General features: G+C 44.4%; 1 protein-coding gene across 1 annotated transcript; it reads left to right on the forward strand.

Moving 5' to 3' along the window:
- The first annotated feature begins 2679 nt into the window (after positions 1-2679).
- On the forward strand, positions 2680-17149 carry ADAMTS4 (ADAM metallopeptidase with thrombospondin type 1 motif 4). The gene is made up of 9 exons (XM_072114523.1): positions 2680-3868; positions 12194-12532; positions 12620-12752; positions 12838-13008; positions 13112-13398; positions 13494-13680; positions 13785-13960; positions 14248-14423; positions 14603-17149. The coding sequence occupies exons 1-9, from the start codon at positions 3242-3244 to the stop codon at positions 15036-15038; spliced, it is 2532 nt and encodes an 843-aa protein (XP_071970624.1). The 5' UTR covers positions 2680-3241; the 3' UTR covers positions 15039-17149.
- Positions 17150-17969: the final 820 nt, after the last annotated feature.

Below are 17969 nucleotides of genomic sequence, written 5' to 3' on the forward strand. Positions count from 1 at the left end.
TTGTAATATGGAATTATCTCATCACTAGAGTGTGAGCTCTTTGGCCATACCATACAATACTTCAACAGAACAAGAATCTTTGCATAATGCAGAATGTGCAAATATGTTTTCCTGGGTGGGAAAAGGCAATAAGCCGATAATCAGTCCATAAGGAGAACTCTTACTTCCTACCAGTGGTGGATTATAATGTAAGCGGTTTGGTCAGTAGCCCATGGCCACCCAAAAAACCCCCACCAAATTTGATACTGAGAAGGAACTTCACCCAGGAAATCCTCATACATCAGTTCCTGGTCGCAATACACATGTACTCAAGAGCCATTTCAGGACCTCTGAAGGTCCTCCAAAGGTCTTTTAACTGCAGATTAAAAGCAGACAGAAGGGACACATCCTCCTTGATTCTAGTACTGTATGTAGGAAGTGATTCCAGACTTCGGGGGTCTATAATATTCATACAGCCCAGGGACCTGCATAATGGAGAACATCCTGGACCCTGGGCCTGGAGTGATATCACCAGCCGTGTACCCGGTCATCTCCATACCCCACTGTGATAACCATCCTATACAGAGCAGTGTATTCTTCCCATGATATCCATGGTGCCAGTGGCTCCTCGTCCTGCCATGACTTTCGTAGTGACCCTCAGACATCAGCACTAAGTTCCCGGAGATAAATAAACTCCTCGATTTCAATTTACATGATAAATGGATGGACCCGGGGCATGTAAATATTATCCGTCCCGTCTTATATCATTGCTCTTCCAGGGTTACATTCTGGTTTGTTATTTTTAATACAAAATCCATAAACCACATCTTCCTGGTGCGTACGAGGAAGGACACGTGAGAGGAGATGTCCAGACTGTGGAAGCCTACCATGAGGTCAACGGCAAGGTCATCAAGATAACGTGAATACTAGACGCCCCAATGGAGGTAGTAACAGGGGTTATGGTTGCTTCTTCCTTCCATGAAGCCATTGAGATAGGAGTCCTGTGAGAAGTCAGAGAGACTCAACTTTCTGTCAAATATTGTTGGTACTGATCCAAAATACTGGAGGACAGCAATGCATGGTCAATCAGAACATTGGATAACATCTCATCGACTAAGAATCCCTGCTCATTTGTTGATTTTTGGTGGGAAACCTTGTCATAAGTGGTGGAAACTTGAGGATGATGAGTCAACTGGAAGAAGAGTGACCACCACGAGTCCTGGAGGCAAACAAGACAAGGACTTACCTCGCTAAATCTACAATGGTTGGATGTTGTAGTGCACATGGATGATCAATGATACACGTAATAGACATTGTAATGGGTTTGAGGTCACAGAAAAGGCTCAACACTACCTCCAGATTCCCTTATAAGTTTTCAAGTTCAAGGGTCGTGAAAGAGACAAAACGAATGAAGTAGACTTGACCTGTAGTATAACTTAGGCTGCATTCACACTACAGTACGGGGGACGTATATACGGCCGATACGTACACTTCTATGGGCTCGCGGCGCCCTATGGGAGCGGTACGGTGCAGCACACGTGCGGCACCGTACCGCTCCGTAGCCCGGGAAAAGATAGGACATGTCCTATCTTTCCCGTATTACGGCGCCGCGGCCACACATAGCTATGGAGAGGGGCGGGGGTGAGCGGCGCTCACCTCCTCTCCCCGCGCTGCCGTGTGCCCGCCGTGCTTCTGTGCGGCAGGCACATGGCAGTGTGCATGTAGCCTTATGGTCGTCGTGAAGGTTTAGAGTAGACACAACATTACGCAAAGCTCCATATTGACGATGTTGATTGTTTTGTAAGACAAATCTCGAATCTGCGCAATTGTGTAAACTTATCAGGTGATTTATATAAGTGGGGTTGGTTAGGTTACAGCATCAGTATGGCCACTAGGAGATCTCCCATAGACTTGGCCATGGGCCCCCGGGCTGTATGTTCTGAAATTTGAGGACTATGGAGGACCTTCAAACTCCTGGCAAAGGACCCATATATATATTGAGGATTTCATGGTTGGAGGTTCTTCTCTGTATATTATCTACAGGGCAGTATAAAACTTGACGATTGTTTCCGATTTTTCATGTGCCCCTAGAAGCTTTGGGCCCTGGGTGGCTGCCTATATTATAATCCACTACTGGACATAATGTCACCAGACTTTAGGGTAGATACTTGTCATGGTCAACCTCTCTGTTGATTCTGTTACAAAAAGAATAAAAAAAAAAAAAAGTAAATGAATCCAAAAATAAAATAGATCTCCCCCACTGGCACAGGAGAGTCAGGCGGGTAGAGCTCAGTAGTACTAAGCTGGGAGAGGGGCGAGTAACACAGACATACATTAAAACAGCTGTGTCAGAAGTTGGAACCGAGCCTCAATCTTTGTTCTGTGCAGCCTTCTGAACTTGGAAGGCTGGATCGTTGCTCACTTAACCCTTTCCCAGCTTAACGACTTCCTTTCGGGAGGTGGTGGTGGGGGGGTTCTTTTGTTTGTGAGGGTGGCGGCTGTAGGGGGGGGGGGGGCAGGATATTAATCATCATTTATGAAAAAAAAAATTTCTCCAGTGTCCCCTTGTGCTTCAGATACATCGATTTTTGTTTAGAGAGAGAGGAAAAAAAAAAAAAAAAGTTGCAGCCAATCTGGGCTCAGCTGAGACAGCTGTTAAATACAGCCCCGCTGCAAAATGATCAGTCAGTTCACAGAACAAGAGGGGAACGGGAAGGAGAGGAGGGAAGGAGCTCGGCCAAGACACTTCACAAGATTCTCAAAGTGTTTCTGACTTGGTCTAAGAAAATTCATCCTGAGATCCAGATCTTATCAACGTCGTTCCGTTCCCTGGATCACAGCTCAGGTTTTTGGGTTTTTTTTTTTTTGAAATTTCATTTTTTTATTCATTTTTCGCCAAAAGAATTTGAATTGGAAAAATTCTGCAAAAAAAAAAAAACTGAATTTCTAAGAAAAAGGAAATTACTAAGAAAAGACAAGAAAAAAAAAAAGAAAGAAACGCCCAACAATTCTCTCCAAGAATGGAAAGATGGATGTTCTCCCAATGAAAAAGACTTTGGGGCTTTAGGAGAAATCTTCCAGGTTCTTGTGGGAGTACAGGGTTGTCTTCTTCATTTCAGGACTTTGAGGTCAAGTTCATCATTTCTGGTGCTAGTTTTTTTTTTTTTTTTAAGTTTTCATTTTTAGGGGTTTTTAGGTTGTTATATTTTTTTCTGTTGGTGGATTAAGGTTTTTCTTCTCGAGCCTCAGGGTGACAGTGAAGATGTCCTGCTCTACCGGTATGTTCTGCCTCAGTGTTGTTACTACTGCTCTGGTACACGTGGTTCTTGCTCTTGGAGAAAGACCTCAAACCAGTTACAAGGAGGAAATTGTGTTTCCGGAAAGACTAAACTCAAGCTTCCGCCAAGAGCAGCCAGGCTGGCCTGGAAATGGTTTTGAAGTTTCCTCGGAAAGTAGCCTCACTTTCCGATTCCGCGCTTTCGGTCAAGAATTGGTTCTAGATCTGGAGAGAGATCCCAGCTTCCTCTCCGAGGACTTGACGGTACAATACGTTGGCAAAAATGGACAATCAGATGCCAACGGTCTCTCCGAATCTGGCAATTACTTTACCGGAGTTGTAAATTCCGACCCAGAATCGATTGCTGCGGTGAATTACAATGGAGCATCTCTCCTGGGCGTTCTCCAGTTCAAAGGGGCAGAATATCACATTCAACCTATGGAAGGTGCAGGACCAAACACTGCCGAGGGGGTTGGAGCTCACATCATACGTAGGAAGGTGCCAGAGAAGGGAAACGGACCTATGTGCAATGTGGGTCCTCAAGTGTCCATGAAAATGCCAGAAGCAACCGATGACAATAATCACCAGACACACTTCTTAAAGAGATCCAAGGTAAGAGCCCAAGAATATTACCCAAATTTTTGTCAATTTTTTAATATCCTCATTTCCCAAAATGACATTCAATATTTGTAACCAATACTAAGGTGTACAGATAGATTCCATTGAGCGTGGCAGTGCAGAAGTCCTCACGTCATGGTGGATCACGACTGGTCTAGGTTCTTCAACATTCTGGACTAAACTGAGAACAACCTTAACTTGTCATCCTCATCTCTATCTTGTAGACCAGTCATCTTGATCTAAAGTCCATGGACTCGCAGACTTCACACACACACGCAAAGCCTAGTCAGCAGATATTATGAGTGTGGGAGGGAAGGGGAAATTGTGCCAAGCTTTAGTTGGACCGAAACTCTTGATGGCAATGAGACAAGGTGACGGTGCCAGCCACTGCCTTGGTCATCGCTAAAATTCTATAACATGATGTTCATGTAACTGAAGTTCATCTTGGTGGACCTCTTGGAGGACATCAATCAGGACTAACAGAGAGGTTGGTGCGCCGTGGTTTGACGTGATGCCAAAGGGTCAACAGAATATTATTAGCTTAGCTTTCCTATATGATGTTGAGTTAATTGTTCCCCACCAACTACGTGGTAACAGGAAGATGCAAAGAGCAGAACATATCCTAGAGGCAGAGAACATTGGATGATAAGTAGGTCAGGAACTTAATGGAGAAAGCACAGGGAGCTGAGTGTCAGGCGGCTGCGGTAAAGCTGTATATTTCATCATCTTTCCCAGTGTAGTAGTTCATGGGTCTGAAAGATGAGTTCAATCCCATGAGGTCAGGATTTTGCCCCAAGGAGAAAAAAAAAAGGAAGAGCAAGTGCGAAAGAGGAGATCTGGAAGTAATTGCAGGGTCGTTATGATAACGGGAAGATAAGAGGCCTCCACCGTATCCTCCCATAAGTAACGGGCATGACAGGTAACATTGTGCTGTAGACTGTGATGTCTCTTTATTCCTACAAGGTGTTCTGGTTATTAAAGGGATAAGTAACACGTATCTAATGCTCATGATCTCCGGATCCTCTCGGCTCCTTGTCTCAACCTGTTCTACATTCCTCTCAAAGTTCCAAGAAACATTTGCTTTGAGCCTCATTCAAGCGCCCGTCAATACAGTATCAATCGGCCGGCAGCTACCCCGGGCCCCGGCGAGGGGCGGCCGGACCTCTGCCATATTTGGTCACGCTTTGTTTAGCGTTTGGATCGTTGCCCTCCTTTCTTTCTTAGCTCAATGGAGGTCCAGAGCCGGGGCAAACATCTGAAGCTTGTACAGGTGGAGGAGGACACAATGAGAACGTGTCTGCAGATAAGAGAATTGGGCTGTAATGACAGATGAAAGGAATCGAACCATAGAATGGGGAGAACCAAAGTGTAGGATCAGTTATCAGCCGGGGGGGGGGGGGGGGGGGGAGAGGAGTTGGAGGGCTCTTACATCTCCAGATGACTGTGTTTACATACAAGCTCATGTCTGAGCCGGATCATGGAGGCTACACTTACTGGATGTATACTCCTACTTATAGCTCTAGTCTTACACATAGGGGCAGTATTATAGTAGTTATATTCCTGTACATAGGGGGCAGTATTATAGCAGTTATATTCCTGTACATAGGGGCAGTATTATAGTAGTTATATTCTTGTACATAGGGGCAGTATTATAGTAGTTATATTCCTGTACATAGGGGCAGTATTATAGTAGTTATATTCCTGTACATAGGGGCAGTATTATAGTAGTTATATTCTTGTACATAGGAGGCAGTATTATAGTAGTTATATTCCTGTACATAGGGGGCAGTATTATAGTAGTTATATCCTGTACATAGGGGGCAGTATTATAATAGTTATATTCCTGTACATAGGGGGCAGTATTATAGTAGTTATATTCCTGTACATAGAGGGCAGTATTATAGTAGTTATATTCCTGTACATAGGGGGCAGTATTATAGTAGTTATATTCTTGTACATAGGGGGCAGTATTATAGTAGTTATATTCTTGTACATAGGGGGCAGTATTATAGTAGTTATATTCTTGTACATAGGGGGCAGTATTATAGTAGTTATATTCCTGTACATAGGGGGCAGTATTATAGTAGTTATATTCTTGTACATAGGGGGCAGTATTATAGTAGTTATATTCCTGTACATAGGGGGCACTATTATAGTAGTTATATTCTTGTACATAGGGGGCAGTATTATAGTAGTTATATTCCTGTACATAGGGGGCAGTATTATAGTAGTTATATTCCTGTACATAGGGGGCAGTATTATAGTAGTTATATTCCTGTACATAGGGAGCAGTATTATAGTAGTTATATTCTTGTACATAGGGGGCAGTATTATAGTAGTTATATTCCTGTACATAGGGGGCAGTATTATAGTAGTTATATTCTTGTACATAGGGGGCAGTATTATAGTAGTTATATTCTTGTACATAGGAGGCAGTATTATAGTAGTTATATTCTTGTACATAGGAGGCAGTATTATATTAGTTATATTCTTGTACATAGGAGGCAGTATTATAGTAGTAATATTCTTGTACATAGGAGGCAGTATTATAGTAGTTATATTCTTGTACATAGGGGGCAGTATTATAGTAGTTATATTCTTGTACATAGGGGGCAGTATTATAGTAGTTATATTCCTGTACATAGGGGGCAGTGTTATAGTAGTTATATTCCTGTACATAGGAGGCAGTATTATAGTAGTTATATTCTTGTACATAGGGGCAGTATTATAGTAGTTATATTCTTGTACATAGGGGGCAGTATTATAGTAGATATATTCTTGTACATAGGGGGCAGTATTATAGTAGTTATATTCTTGTACATAGGGGGCAGTATTATAGTAGTTATATTCTTGTACATAGGGGACAGTATTATAGTAGTTATATTCTTGTACATAGGGGGCAGTATTATAGTAGTTATATTCTTGTACATAGGGGGCAGTATTATAGTAGTTATATTCCTGTACATGGGGGGCAGTATTATAGTAGTTATATTCCTGTACATGGGGGGCAGTATTATAGTAGTTATATTCTTGTACATAGCGGGAAGTATTATAGTAGTTATATTCTTGTACATAGGGGGCAGTATTATAGTAATTATATTCCTGTACATAGGGGACAGTATTATAGTAGTTATATTCTTGTACATAGGGGGCAGTATTATAGTACAGTAGTTATATTCCTGTACATAGGGGGCAGTATTATAGTAGTTATATTCTTGTACATAGAGGGCAGTATTATAGTAGTTATATTCCTGTACATAGGAGGCAGTATTATAGTAGTTATATTCCTGTACATAGGGGGCAGTATTATAGTAGTTATATTCTTGTACATATGGGGCAGTATTATAGTAGTTATATTCCTGTACATAGGGGGCAGTATTATAGTAGTTATATTCTTGTACATAGGGGGCAGTATTATAGTAGTTATATTCTTGTACATAGGGGGCAGTATTATAGTAGTTATATTCTTGTACATAGGGGGCAGTATTATAGTAGTTATATTCTTGTACATAGGGGGCAGTATTATAGTAGTTATATTCTTGTACATAGGGGGCAGTATTATAGCAGTTATATTCTTGTACATAGGGGGCAGTATTATAGTAGTTATATTCCTGTACATAGGGGGCAGTATTATAGTAGTTATATTCTTGTACATAGGGGGCAGTATTATAGTAGTTATATTCCTGTACATAGGGGGCAGTATTATAGTAGTTATATTCCTGTACATAGGGGACAGTATTATAGTAGTTATATTCCTGTACATAGGGGGCAGTATTATAGTAGTTATATTCTTGTACATAGGGGCAGTATTATAGTAGTTATATTCCTGTACACAGGGGGCAGTATTATAGTAGTTATATTCTTGTACACAGGGGGTAGTATTATAGTAGTTATATTCCTGTACATAGGGGGCAGTATTATAGTAGTTATATTCTTGTACACAGGGAGCAGTATTATAGTAGTTATATTCTTGTACATAGGGGGCAGTATTATAGTAGTTATATTCCTGTACATAGGGGGCAGTATTATAGTAGTTATATTCTGGGGGTACAGTAAGATTTTGGGGTTACCCCTGAATAACTAGAGTTCCCTTAGACTATCTGGGGATGTATGACACCAGATGGTTTATCTCTATCACATGGAGGGTTAGGAGGTTTTGGAATAGGAAATATGGCCGCCTCCCGGGGTGATTGATGAAGGACATTGTATTCATCCCACTCATACAAGGAAGGAAGGAACCAGTAATAAAAAGTCTCTTTAACCTGAGTCATTGAAGTCTCCCACTGACTTGTGTCTGGGCCTATAGATGTAGCTGAGGAGCCGGGGGTGTCTGGGCCGCCGCCAGGGAATGTCGGGTTACGTTGGTTAATGCCTTTACCACAAACCGATTTTTCCTACAATCATCCGTTTTCCAGCGAGATTCTACCAAGACGGTTTTTCCATCTTATCCCAGATATGTGAGTAACAGCGGAAAACCTTCTCACAGACGCAGCGATTCCATCAGGGATTTTCCTTAGTGGTCTCTTACATACAGCTCTGATGGGAGTTGTAGTTCTTCTAGAGATGATGAGCTATAGCTTGCATCGTTCCGATCTTTCCCAGTAGAACAGCACCGTCTGGGCCAATGTTGATGAGAACTCTCGGTTCTGGTGGACCTGGTACCGGAGCCGCTTCTTGGTGCTGTAGACTCTTTCCCATTCTTCCACAAACCTTGCAGGTTCTTCCAGTTGTCTGTTACTGTCTGAGGTGGCGCCATCATCAGGTTGTCTGGATGTAGTGGTGGGTTTTACGGTTCCTCTTGGGTCCTACAACAAGTCCTTGTATCATGAAGAGGCGCCTCATGTGCAGCAGAGGAGCTGGTCCTTTGTGGCAACAGTGGGTGTGTCCTCACACTGCTGTGCACTGTGCTCTCTGCAGCCAGGGTTAGATATTGTTCATGGAGAGAGGTGTAATCATAGCTTTGTGTATTTTGTTAGTAGCAGCAGGACTGTGATATACAGGTTTCTCTTCCAGGATTGTACTAGGGGTGTGTCCTCACACTGCTGTGCACTGTGCTCTCTGCAGCCAGGGTTAGATATTGTTCATGGAGAGAGGTGTAATCATAGCTTTGTGTATTTTGTTAGTAGCAGCAGGACTGTGATATACAGGTTTCTCTTCCAGGATTGTACTAGGGGTGTGTCCTCACACTGCTGTGCACTGTACTCTCTGCAGCTGGTGTCCATGAAAAGATGTATAATAATAGCTCTGTGTATGTAATCAGTAGCATATATAGATTTATTTTCCAGGATTGTGCTAGAGCATGTCCTCACACTGCTGTGCTCTCTGCAGACAGTGTTATGTACTGTCCCTAGAGAGGTGTGTAATCCTACCTTTATGTATGTTGTTAGTAGCAGCGGGACTGTGAGGTATGGATTTATATTCTAGGATTGTATTATGGATGTGTCCTCACACTTCTGTGCTCTCTTCAGCCAGTGTCACTGGTAATCATACCTCTGTGTATGGTAGGAGCAGCAGTACTGTGATTGTGGGGGTGTCCTCACACTTCTGTGCTATGTGCTCTCTTCAGCCAGTGTTAGATATAGTCACAGGTAATCATACCTCTTTGTATGGTAGGAGCAGCAGTACTGTGATTGTGGGCGTGTCCTCACACTGTTGTGCTCTGAGCACTCTATAATAAACTGCCTCCCCTGCCGTTTCCCTCTACTCTGAGTGACTGTGCTATAATGTTCACCAAAATACAGAGGCTTGGGGCTAAGAAAGCTAAGAGCACAGCAGTGTGAGGAAACGCCCACTTTGCACGTGTTGGTGGCATGAAGTCAGAGGAGAGAAAACAAAACAGAAGAAGCAGTTTCCATTATGACAAGTCTCTACTACTGCAGGCAGTCATATCCGAAATGGCAAGAAGTGTCCGTCACTGGCAGATCAGGGACACAAGTCAGTGCAACACAAGGAGGAAGTCTCCTCTATAGCAGACAGGGTGGTATGAAGTGTTCACCTTCAACAAAACAAGGTCTTTGGAAGATGAAAAGGAAGGATCTTTTATCGCAAACACAATACAACATGTATGGTATAAAGTGGAAGTCTCCTATAGAGCAGCGAAAGCAAGAAAGAGGAAGTCTCCTGTATAGTAGAAATAACAAGCCTCTATGGTGGGAATATGTGCCAGCTCCCGGACCAGCAGTGCCATGTATCATGATGGCGAGAAATGAGGGAGCCATGGCCCAGGAGCCGGGCCTCTACCAGACAGTGAGATATCTATAGGCTCTCTGAGCCGGGCCTCTACCAGACAGTGAGATATCTCTAGGCTCTGTGAGCCGGGCCTCTACCAGACAGTGAGATATCTATAGGCTCTGTGAGCCGGGCCTCTACCAGACAGTGAGATATCTATAGGCTCTGTGAGCCGGGCCTCTACCAGACAGTGAGATATCTATAGGCTCTGTGAGTCGGGCCTCTACCAGACAGTGAGATATCTACAGGCTCTCTGAGCCGGGCCTCTACCAGACAGTGAGATATCTCTAGGCTCTGTGAGCCGGGCCTCTACCAGACAGTGAGATATCTATAGGCTCTGTGAGCCGGGCCTCTACCAGACAGTGAGATATCTATAGGCTCTGTGAGCCGGGCCTCTACCAGACAGTGAGATATCTATAGGCTCTGTGAGTCGGGCCTCTACCAGACAGTGAGATATCTATAGGCTCTGTGAGCCGGGCCTCTACCAGACAGTGAGATATCTATAGGCTCTGTGAGCCGGGCCTCTACCAGACAGTGAGATATCTATAGGCTCTGTGAGCCGGGCCTCTACCAGACAGTGAGATATCTATAGGCTCTGTGAGCCGGGCCTCTACCAGACAGTGAGATATCTATAGGCTCTGTGAGCCGGGCCTCTACCAGACAGTGAGATATCTATAGGCTCTGTGAGCCGGGCCTCTACCAGACAGTGAGATATCTATAGGCTCTGTGAGCAGGGCCTCTACCAGACAGTGAGATATCTATAGGCTCTGTGAGCCGGGCCTCTACCAGACAGTGAGATATCTCTAGGCTCTGTGAGCCGGGCCTCTACCAGACAGTGAGATATCTATAGGCTCTGTAAACCTGGCCTCTACCAGACAGTGAGATATCTATAGGCTCTGTGAGCCGGGCTTCTACCTGACAGTACGACATATCTATAGGCTCGGTGAGCCGGCTGCCCGGGACTAGGGCTTTGGCTTGTGTTGGCATTGGCCTGAGTGGAGCGCTGCCAGCCATCACTCATCATGGGGTCCAAACATGAGGCTCCGATGTATGATTGCTTACTCAGTCAGGCTGTACCCCCCACCCCAGACGATGGAGGAATGAATGTTTTCTTTGTACGTCCTGAAGGAAGGAGTAGGGTTACAGTACAATGCTCAATAGGTGAACAGCATCCAGGGCCAATGACCCATAAAATCCTGTGATGAGCGACAATGCAGTGCAAATGGGATAAGGAGCCTTCAAGGAAATGAAAGGGGGTCGGGGAGGAAATAAGTCCCTGTTAGTCTTTTGTCTGGGTAACTGTAGCGTATCGATAAGATCTCCGGCTCGGCTGCTCAAGGCTCCTTTCACCGGCGCTCTACATTTCCTCGTCCTACGTTGTACGTTGCGGCTTGAAAGGAGACGTCTGATCGTCCTAGGTAATGGCCCTAATATCACAACGTGGTCTCCTTCCAAGAAACGTGGCTATAAATCCGAGCCGAGTGATATGTGATGCAAGAGCGCCCTGATGGACATTTTTGTGGATTTCGGGAGGACCAGTACGTCCCGTACCCATCAGTTGTCCTCTGGTCCTGTCCCACACATTACGCAGTGTTTATGTAACGCATGGCCAGGACATCCCATTAATACTGGATTTGCGCAAGTCTTGTAGGATTGTAAATATTAGCAGCCAGCAGCATTAGGAAGCTTTTTCCAGGAAGCTGTCACCATAACAAAAACACTAGGGATAGATGGGTATTAGGGGAACCCGGCTTTAGGTTATTTGGTGACTTCTACAACGTCGGAGAGACGGTAGAGACACGTCAGTGGTGAAGTAATCCTTGTGGACCGTATTGTAAAGTCCAAACCTAAATCCGAGAATCCCCCCCCCTCTCCCCCTTCATTTTCTTGGGATTACGGCCCCTCTGTGGTCATAACTCATATGTTCTGCGTTGCAACACTGTGTTCCTATCTGCTCCCTGAATATCTGTCTCGTCTCCAAGAGTCGTCCTGTAACCCTTCTCCTGCTGAGGAGGCACAAGGGAGGCCATCACGGGGGTTTCAGTCTTTGAAACGTCTAACCTTTTTCTCCTTCTCTAATTTTTTTTGTAGCGTTTTGCATCTGTTCCTCGCTACGTGGAGACCCTGGTGGTTGCAGATGAGACAATGGCAACATTCCACGGGGCAGGCCTCAAGAGGTACCTCCTGACAGTCATGGCAGCTGCTGCCAAATTCTTTCGACACCCAAGCCTGAAGAATCCAGTGAATGTTGTGGTGACACGACTGGTGGTAATAGGTCGGGCAGACACGTCCAACACCTATGGAGGGCTGAAGATGACTACAAACGCTGCGGAGATGCTGAGGAACTTCTGTGAGTGGCAGAAAGGTCTGAACAAGCCAAATGACTCTGATTCAGAACACTTTGATACAGCCATACTCTTCACTAGACAGGTAAGCAGATATCATGTCGTAGACTCCGGCCACATTGTACTGGGTGCCATCAGTCACATATTTACTCACTGTACGTTTGGTTAACAGAACCTTTGTGGGGTGTCTACCTGTGACACGCTGGGGATGGCCGATGTCGGGACGGTCTGTGACCCATCCCGCAGCTGTTCCATCGTGGAGGATGACGGCTTACAGTCGGCATTTACTGCTGCACATGAGCTCGGTAGGTTCATCATACCAGTGGATTCCTCATTAATGGCTGTCGAAGCCTTGTGTCGTGTTAACATGCGATCTCTTATCCGTTGAAGGACATGTGTTCAACATGCTTCATGACAACTCCAAACCATGTGTGGAGCTCAACCGCCCGGCAAGCAACACTAGACACATGATGGCCCCAGTTATGTCCTACGTGGATCCAGAGGAGCTGTGGTCACCTTGCAGTGCGAAGTTCATCACGGATTTCTTGGACAATGGAAATGGTAGGCATTGTGACCTCGCAATGTTACTCCAATAATAATGGAAATGTTCTAGAAATCGTAGAAAAATCTGAGGAAAATATTAACATTCTTCTTCACTTTCCAGGTCATTGTCTTCTGGATAAACCTCATGCTCCACTCCGACTCCCAGTTCCATTTCCGGGTAACGACTACGACTCTGATCGTCAGTGTCAATTGACCTTTGGGCCAGACTCTCGCCATTGCCCCAACCTGCACACTCCCTGCTCATCGCTGTGGTGCACAGGCAGGATAGACGGTCATTTCATGTGCCAAACTAAGCACTTTCCTTGGGCTGATGGCACCCAATGTGGTGTGGGCAAGACCTGCATGAATGGGCGATGTATAAACCGGGTGGAGATGAAAGCTTATAATGTAAGTACTCTGGAGCACACGTGAGTGTGTATCATACGAGAAGTAACAGCAATGACGAAAACCAACTCTAAACATCATCTATTCCTCTTCTGTAGACACCAGTTAATGGAGGCTGGGGCTCTTGGGGACCCTATGGAGAATGCTCCAGGACATGTGGGGGAGGAGTGCAATTCTCTCACCGCGAGTGTAACAAACCCATCCCACGGAACGGAGGCAAATACTGCGAGGGGAAGCGGACACAGTATCGATCATGTAACACCCAGGAGTGTCCTACCGGCACTGGTAAGTAGATCTATAACCACTAGCCAACTGTTTGTAAAGAGACAGAATCAACGACTAAGATGATGTCAATGATGGAATCTGATCAGTCCTATTTGATCCTGCAGCACTAACCTATAGAGAGCAGCAATGTGCCACATACAACAACAGAATTGACCTTTTCAAGGGGTTTCCTTCCCCCATGGACTGGGTACCACGTTACAATGGAATTGCCGAAAAAGATCAGTGTAAACTCACCTGCCAGTCCCGACCACTGGGATACTACTACGTCCTGGAGCCAAGAGTAAGTACCAAGGATAAAGTCAAAGTTTCCTATGATATATTGAGTTATCTCCAATCACATCTAGAGCTGCATTCACAATTATGGTAACTTGGGTTCTGTCACCACTTACCTCATGATATCTTAGTTCCGATCTTGTGCTCAAAAAATAGGACTGGAATCCGGTAAAGGGCTGAAGTGTGATGTCCAGCAGTACAGTTAATGCAGCTTTGGATGTGACTTGAGTATGAAACACATCATGCGAAAAGTTCCTTTGTTTTGATGATAATCTTTTTACTTTTCATCTACAGGTGGCGGACGGCACACCATGTTCTCCGGACTCGACCTCAGTGTGCGTCCAGGGGCGCTGTGTTCATGCTGGGTGTGACCGGGTCATTGGATCCAAGAAAAAATTTGACAAGTGCATGGTGTGCGGAGGAAATGGTTCTGCCTGTACAAAGACTTATGGATCCTTTACAAAACCCCGGTAAGATGTCACGGCCACCTAAGACTAAATGGATCACATCCAGGTCACACACTTCACTCATAGATCTGACCTCAAGCTGATGGCATCCTGATTCATATAGCTTTTGGCTGACACCAGCGAGTATGAAGACCAAGACGGTTCAAGAACTAATAGTAATTTTCCTTATACTTCTATTTCAGGTACGGATACAATGATGTGGTTACCATCCCTGCCGGAGCAACCAACATCTTGATTCGTCAGAACAGTGGCTCATCCTCCAGCAGTGATGGCGTCTACCTGGCTTTGAAACGTCAAGACGGATCTTACGCACTCAATGGTAATTACATCTTGGTGCCATCGGAATTAGATGTCAACATTGGAGGAGGGTTGACCTTACGTTACAGTGGAGCTACTAAAGCCACGGAAAGCATTGTTGGCCGAGGGCCTCTGAAAGAGTCGTTGACCATTCAAGCTTTGGTCGTAAGTGACCAGAGAGCCCCACGTCTCAAGTACACCTTTTTTGTCCCCAAGCCAACCACACGTTCAACTCAACCAAAGAAACCTACAGAAGACTGGATGAAGCGAAGAGCACAGATCCTCGAAATCCTGAGGCGGACAAGAAATAGTCAAAAATAGGCAAATACTGTAAAATAGAAAACAAACTTACTTTAGCCCTGCTATATTAGGCTGGAAATGTAATGAAGGTGTTAAGAAGATGCAAAGTCTTCATTCTGGATGCAGGAATCTTGATCCAAACTTTAGTCAACGTGACCATCTAATGGTCGTTCCTACATCTTCCTCATTGGCTCACAGAGCACATAATAACCTATTATGACAAGTTGTTGGATGGTTAACAGTGGTACGGACACCTCTCAAAGAAAAATCTCTACAGAGCTTTGGAGACTCTTGTACAGAACCATAAGACTCCTACAATTAGCCAGTGATGATGGCTGGTCCACCACTGGTGGCTTTCTTGGCTTCGAAATTTTGTCTGGACGTTTCTTTATACACCTTATGAACTGCGAAGACCAAGGTTATGAAGGGGACCATTTAATCGATGAGGGAGTCCTAGGACTCTTCAAGAAACTCTACGATAGCTGGTTTTGAGGAGTTGCTTCCTCGTAAAGGACTGAGAAGTAGGGTCTGGATACCCGAAATTATTTAATATGAACATTGAATAAATATATAGGATAATATGTTGATATCAAAATCTTGAGGAAAACCCAGAGAGTGCTAGTAGCTGTCCCCTTAAGCTTAAAATTGGGGAATAAAGCTGGTAGGTCAATGAAAGGTTCCGATTACGGGAACCTAGGATGTATCTAGTCAAGAGGTTATAGCTATGGATGAACGCAAGATGGATTTCTGGTGGTTGAAGAGTTTGACCACATCATTAGGTGTTTTAATGGGGACTGTAGCATCCCACCTCATGAGCTCTACCATGTCATACTTACATCATGGTGGCCTCAATCATGGTGCTTCTCCCATACAATGTCCACTAGATTGTAGAGTGCTTCTTCAGGTGCAAGACGTAGAGATGATATGGAGCGTTTCCCAGCCCCTAAGTAGACACAGAGCTTCGAGGATTCAAGGCTAGCGCTAGATACGGGTCAAACCAGTTCCTAGGAACAGATCATGCCTTGCAATGGTGCTAACGTTACCAGAGTATGTAGCTAGAAGGTTCTAAATTAACATAAGGCCAAGTCTCAAGGGGAACAATGCTCTCCATTGGGGACTACATGGCCACTTGTCTAGACTCTTAGTGCAGTCCAGCCCAAAGTGCACAATTATTCTATTCTATTTATGTATTTATTCTAGTATGTTATCCTGTTATGGTACATGATGCCTCGGAAACTGCAAAATGTTGTATTTATGGCTACAGGTCCAACCTACAGCTCTTAAAAACCAACTTATACTAGGTAGCATCGATCAACAAGACGGCAGAGTAGGAACCATTCCAACTTCCTAACCCATGGGATAGTCATAATCATAGGAATGCCAAGGATCCATCCCATAGTATTACCAATAATAGACCATGGAACTGAACATGGCCCCATCATAGGATTCATGTCCCTCTACCACCAGCAGATGGGACCTCACCACAATTTGGATCAAAAGCCCAATGACTAAGACTCCTGACTCGTAGAGGCGCCCACCACCATCTTCCCATGGCCATACCCCATGACCACCAGCAGATGGGATCCCACCACAATTAGGATCATATAAACAATCTCTAGGTCTCCCCCACCGCCATCATCCCAAGGCTTCTGCACAACAGATGCTGCTACACATGTGGCGGGTTAGTGACCCACAATGCTCTGCACGTCAGGACCATCAGCCATCCCCTGGTTCTAATTATTAAGGGATAATCACATTTCTAAAGCCATACATCAATGACAGTGCGGCTTGTGTGGCGACCACAGCAGGCGTCACTATGAGACAACACGGTGCCACTCACTGGGTGGCTTTTTCCATCTATGGTATTATAGAACATTAAAAAAAACTAATCTTCAAACTATAGAATATTATAAAAACACTGATCCCAATCTGTAAAATCCCACAGAACACCAGATACGGCCCCTTACCCCATAGAGCCGATCCCACAATCTGCAGCCTCCGCTACCCAGGAGGTCTCAGGTCTGGGAAGGGTTAAAGCAATCCTCAAGTTGGTGATTATTAGCGATGATGTTTTTATATAATTGTACTTTTTTTTTTCTATTGTTAAAATGCACAGAATTATTTAAAACCTATTTATATAAAATAACGAGTCGCACTTTATTGTGTCTTGTGTGATGTATCCGAACAATGGATCCGATATCCATCCATCCATATGTATCCATCTAATATCCATCTATCTAATATCCATCTAAGGGTACATTCACACAGCGGTATGCCCGCCGTGTGCTGGAGAGGAGGAGGCGGCCCTTCCTCCCTCCATAGAGAATAGCGGCGCACGGCCGCACACACGCCAAAAGATAGAGCATGCCATCTTTTTGTGGTGTGCGGGCCGGATCGGTGCCACACATGTGTGGCACCACATCTGCGCCGCGCCGCTATTGCCGTCTATGGGGACGTACATGCGGCCGCATGTACATCCCCGCAGACGGCCATGTGAATAAGCCCATATATGTATCTAATATGTATCCATTATTCTTATATCCATCCATCTAATATCCATCTTTCATTTATGAATCTATCCTATATCTATCGATGCCTCTTATATGTATCCTTCTAATATCCATCTAAAATGTATCCATCTCCTATCTCCATATCTATCCTTCTTATATCCATCCTCCTAATATCCATCCATTCATCTAATATCTATCTATATCCTATGTATCTCCTAGATCTATCCTTCTAATATCCATCTATCTTATATCTATCGATCTTTCTTATATACTGTATATTCATCTAATATCTATCCATTACCAATCTATCTCCTATATCTAATTGATATCTATCGTTATAATATCCATCTAAAATCTATCCGAATATCTATATCCATCTGGCTCCCGGCTATGTTTCTAATATCTATATCATATCTATCTCTATCTCTTCTCTATCCATCCT

This window comes from Engystomops pustulosus, chromosome 7, assembly GCF_040894005.1.
Source record: "Engystomops pustulosus chromosome 7, aEngPut4.maternal, whole genome shotgun sequence".
Classification (NCBI taxonomy): domain Eukaryota; kingdom Metazoa; phylum Chordata; class Amphibia; order Anura; family Leptodactylidae; genus Engystomops; species Engystomops pustulosus.

What these genes read in the sequence shown, in the direction of transcription:
- ADAMTS4 (XM_072114523.1), top strand. Translation starts at nt 3,242, where the DNA reads ATGTCCTGCTCTACCGGTATGTTCTGCCTCAGTGTTGTTACTACTGCT. An exon ending in ACTTCTTAAAGAGATCCAAG is followed by an intron (nt 3,869 to 12,193) that starts GTAAGAGCCCAA and finishes TTTTTTTTGTAG; the next exon opens with CGTTTTGCATCTGTTCCTCG. An exon ending in TACTGCTGCACATGAGCTCG is followed by an intron (nt 12,753 to 12,837) that starts GTAGGTTCATCA and finishes TATCCGTTGAAG; the next exon opens with GACATGTGTTCAACATGCTT.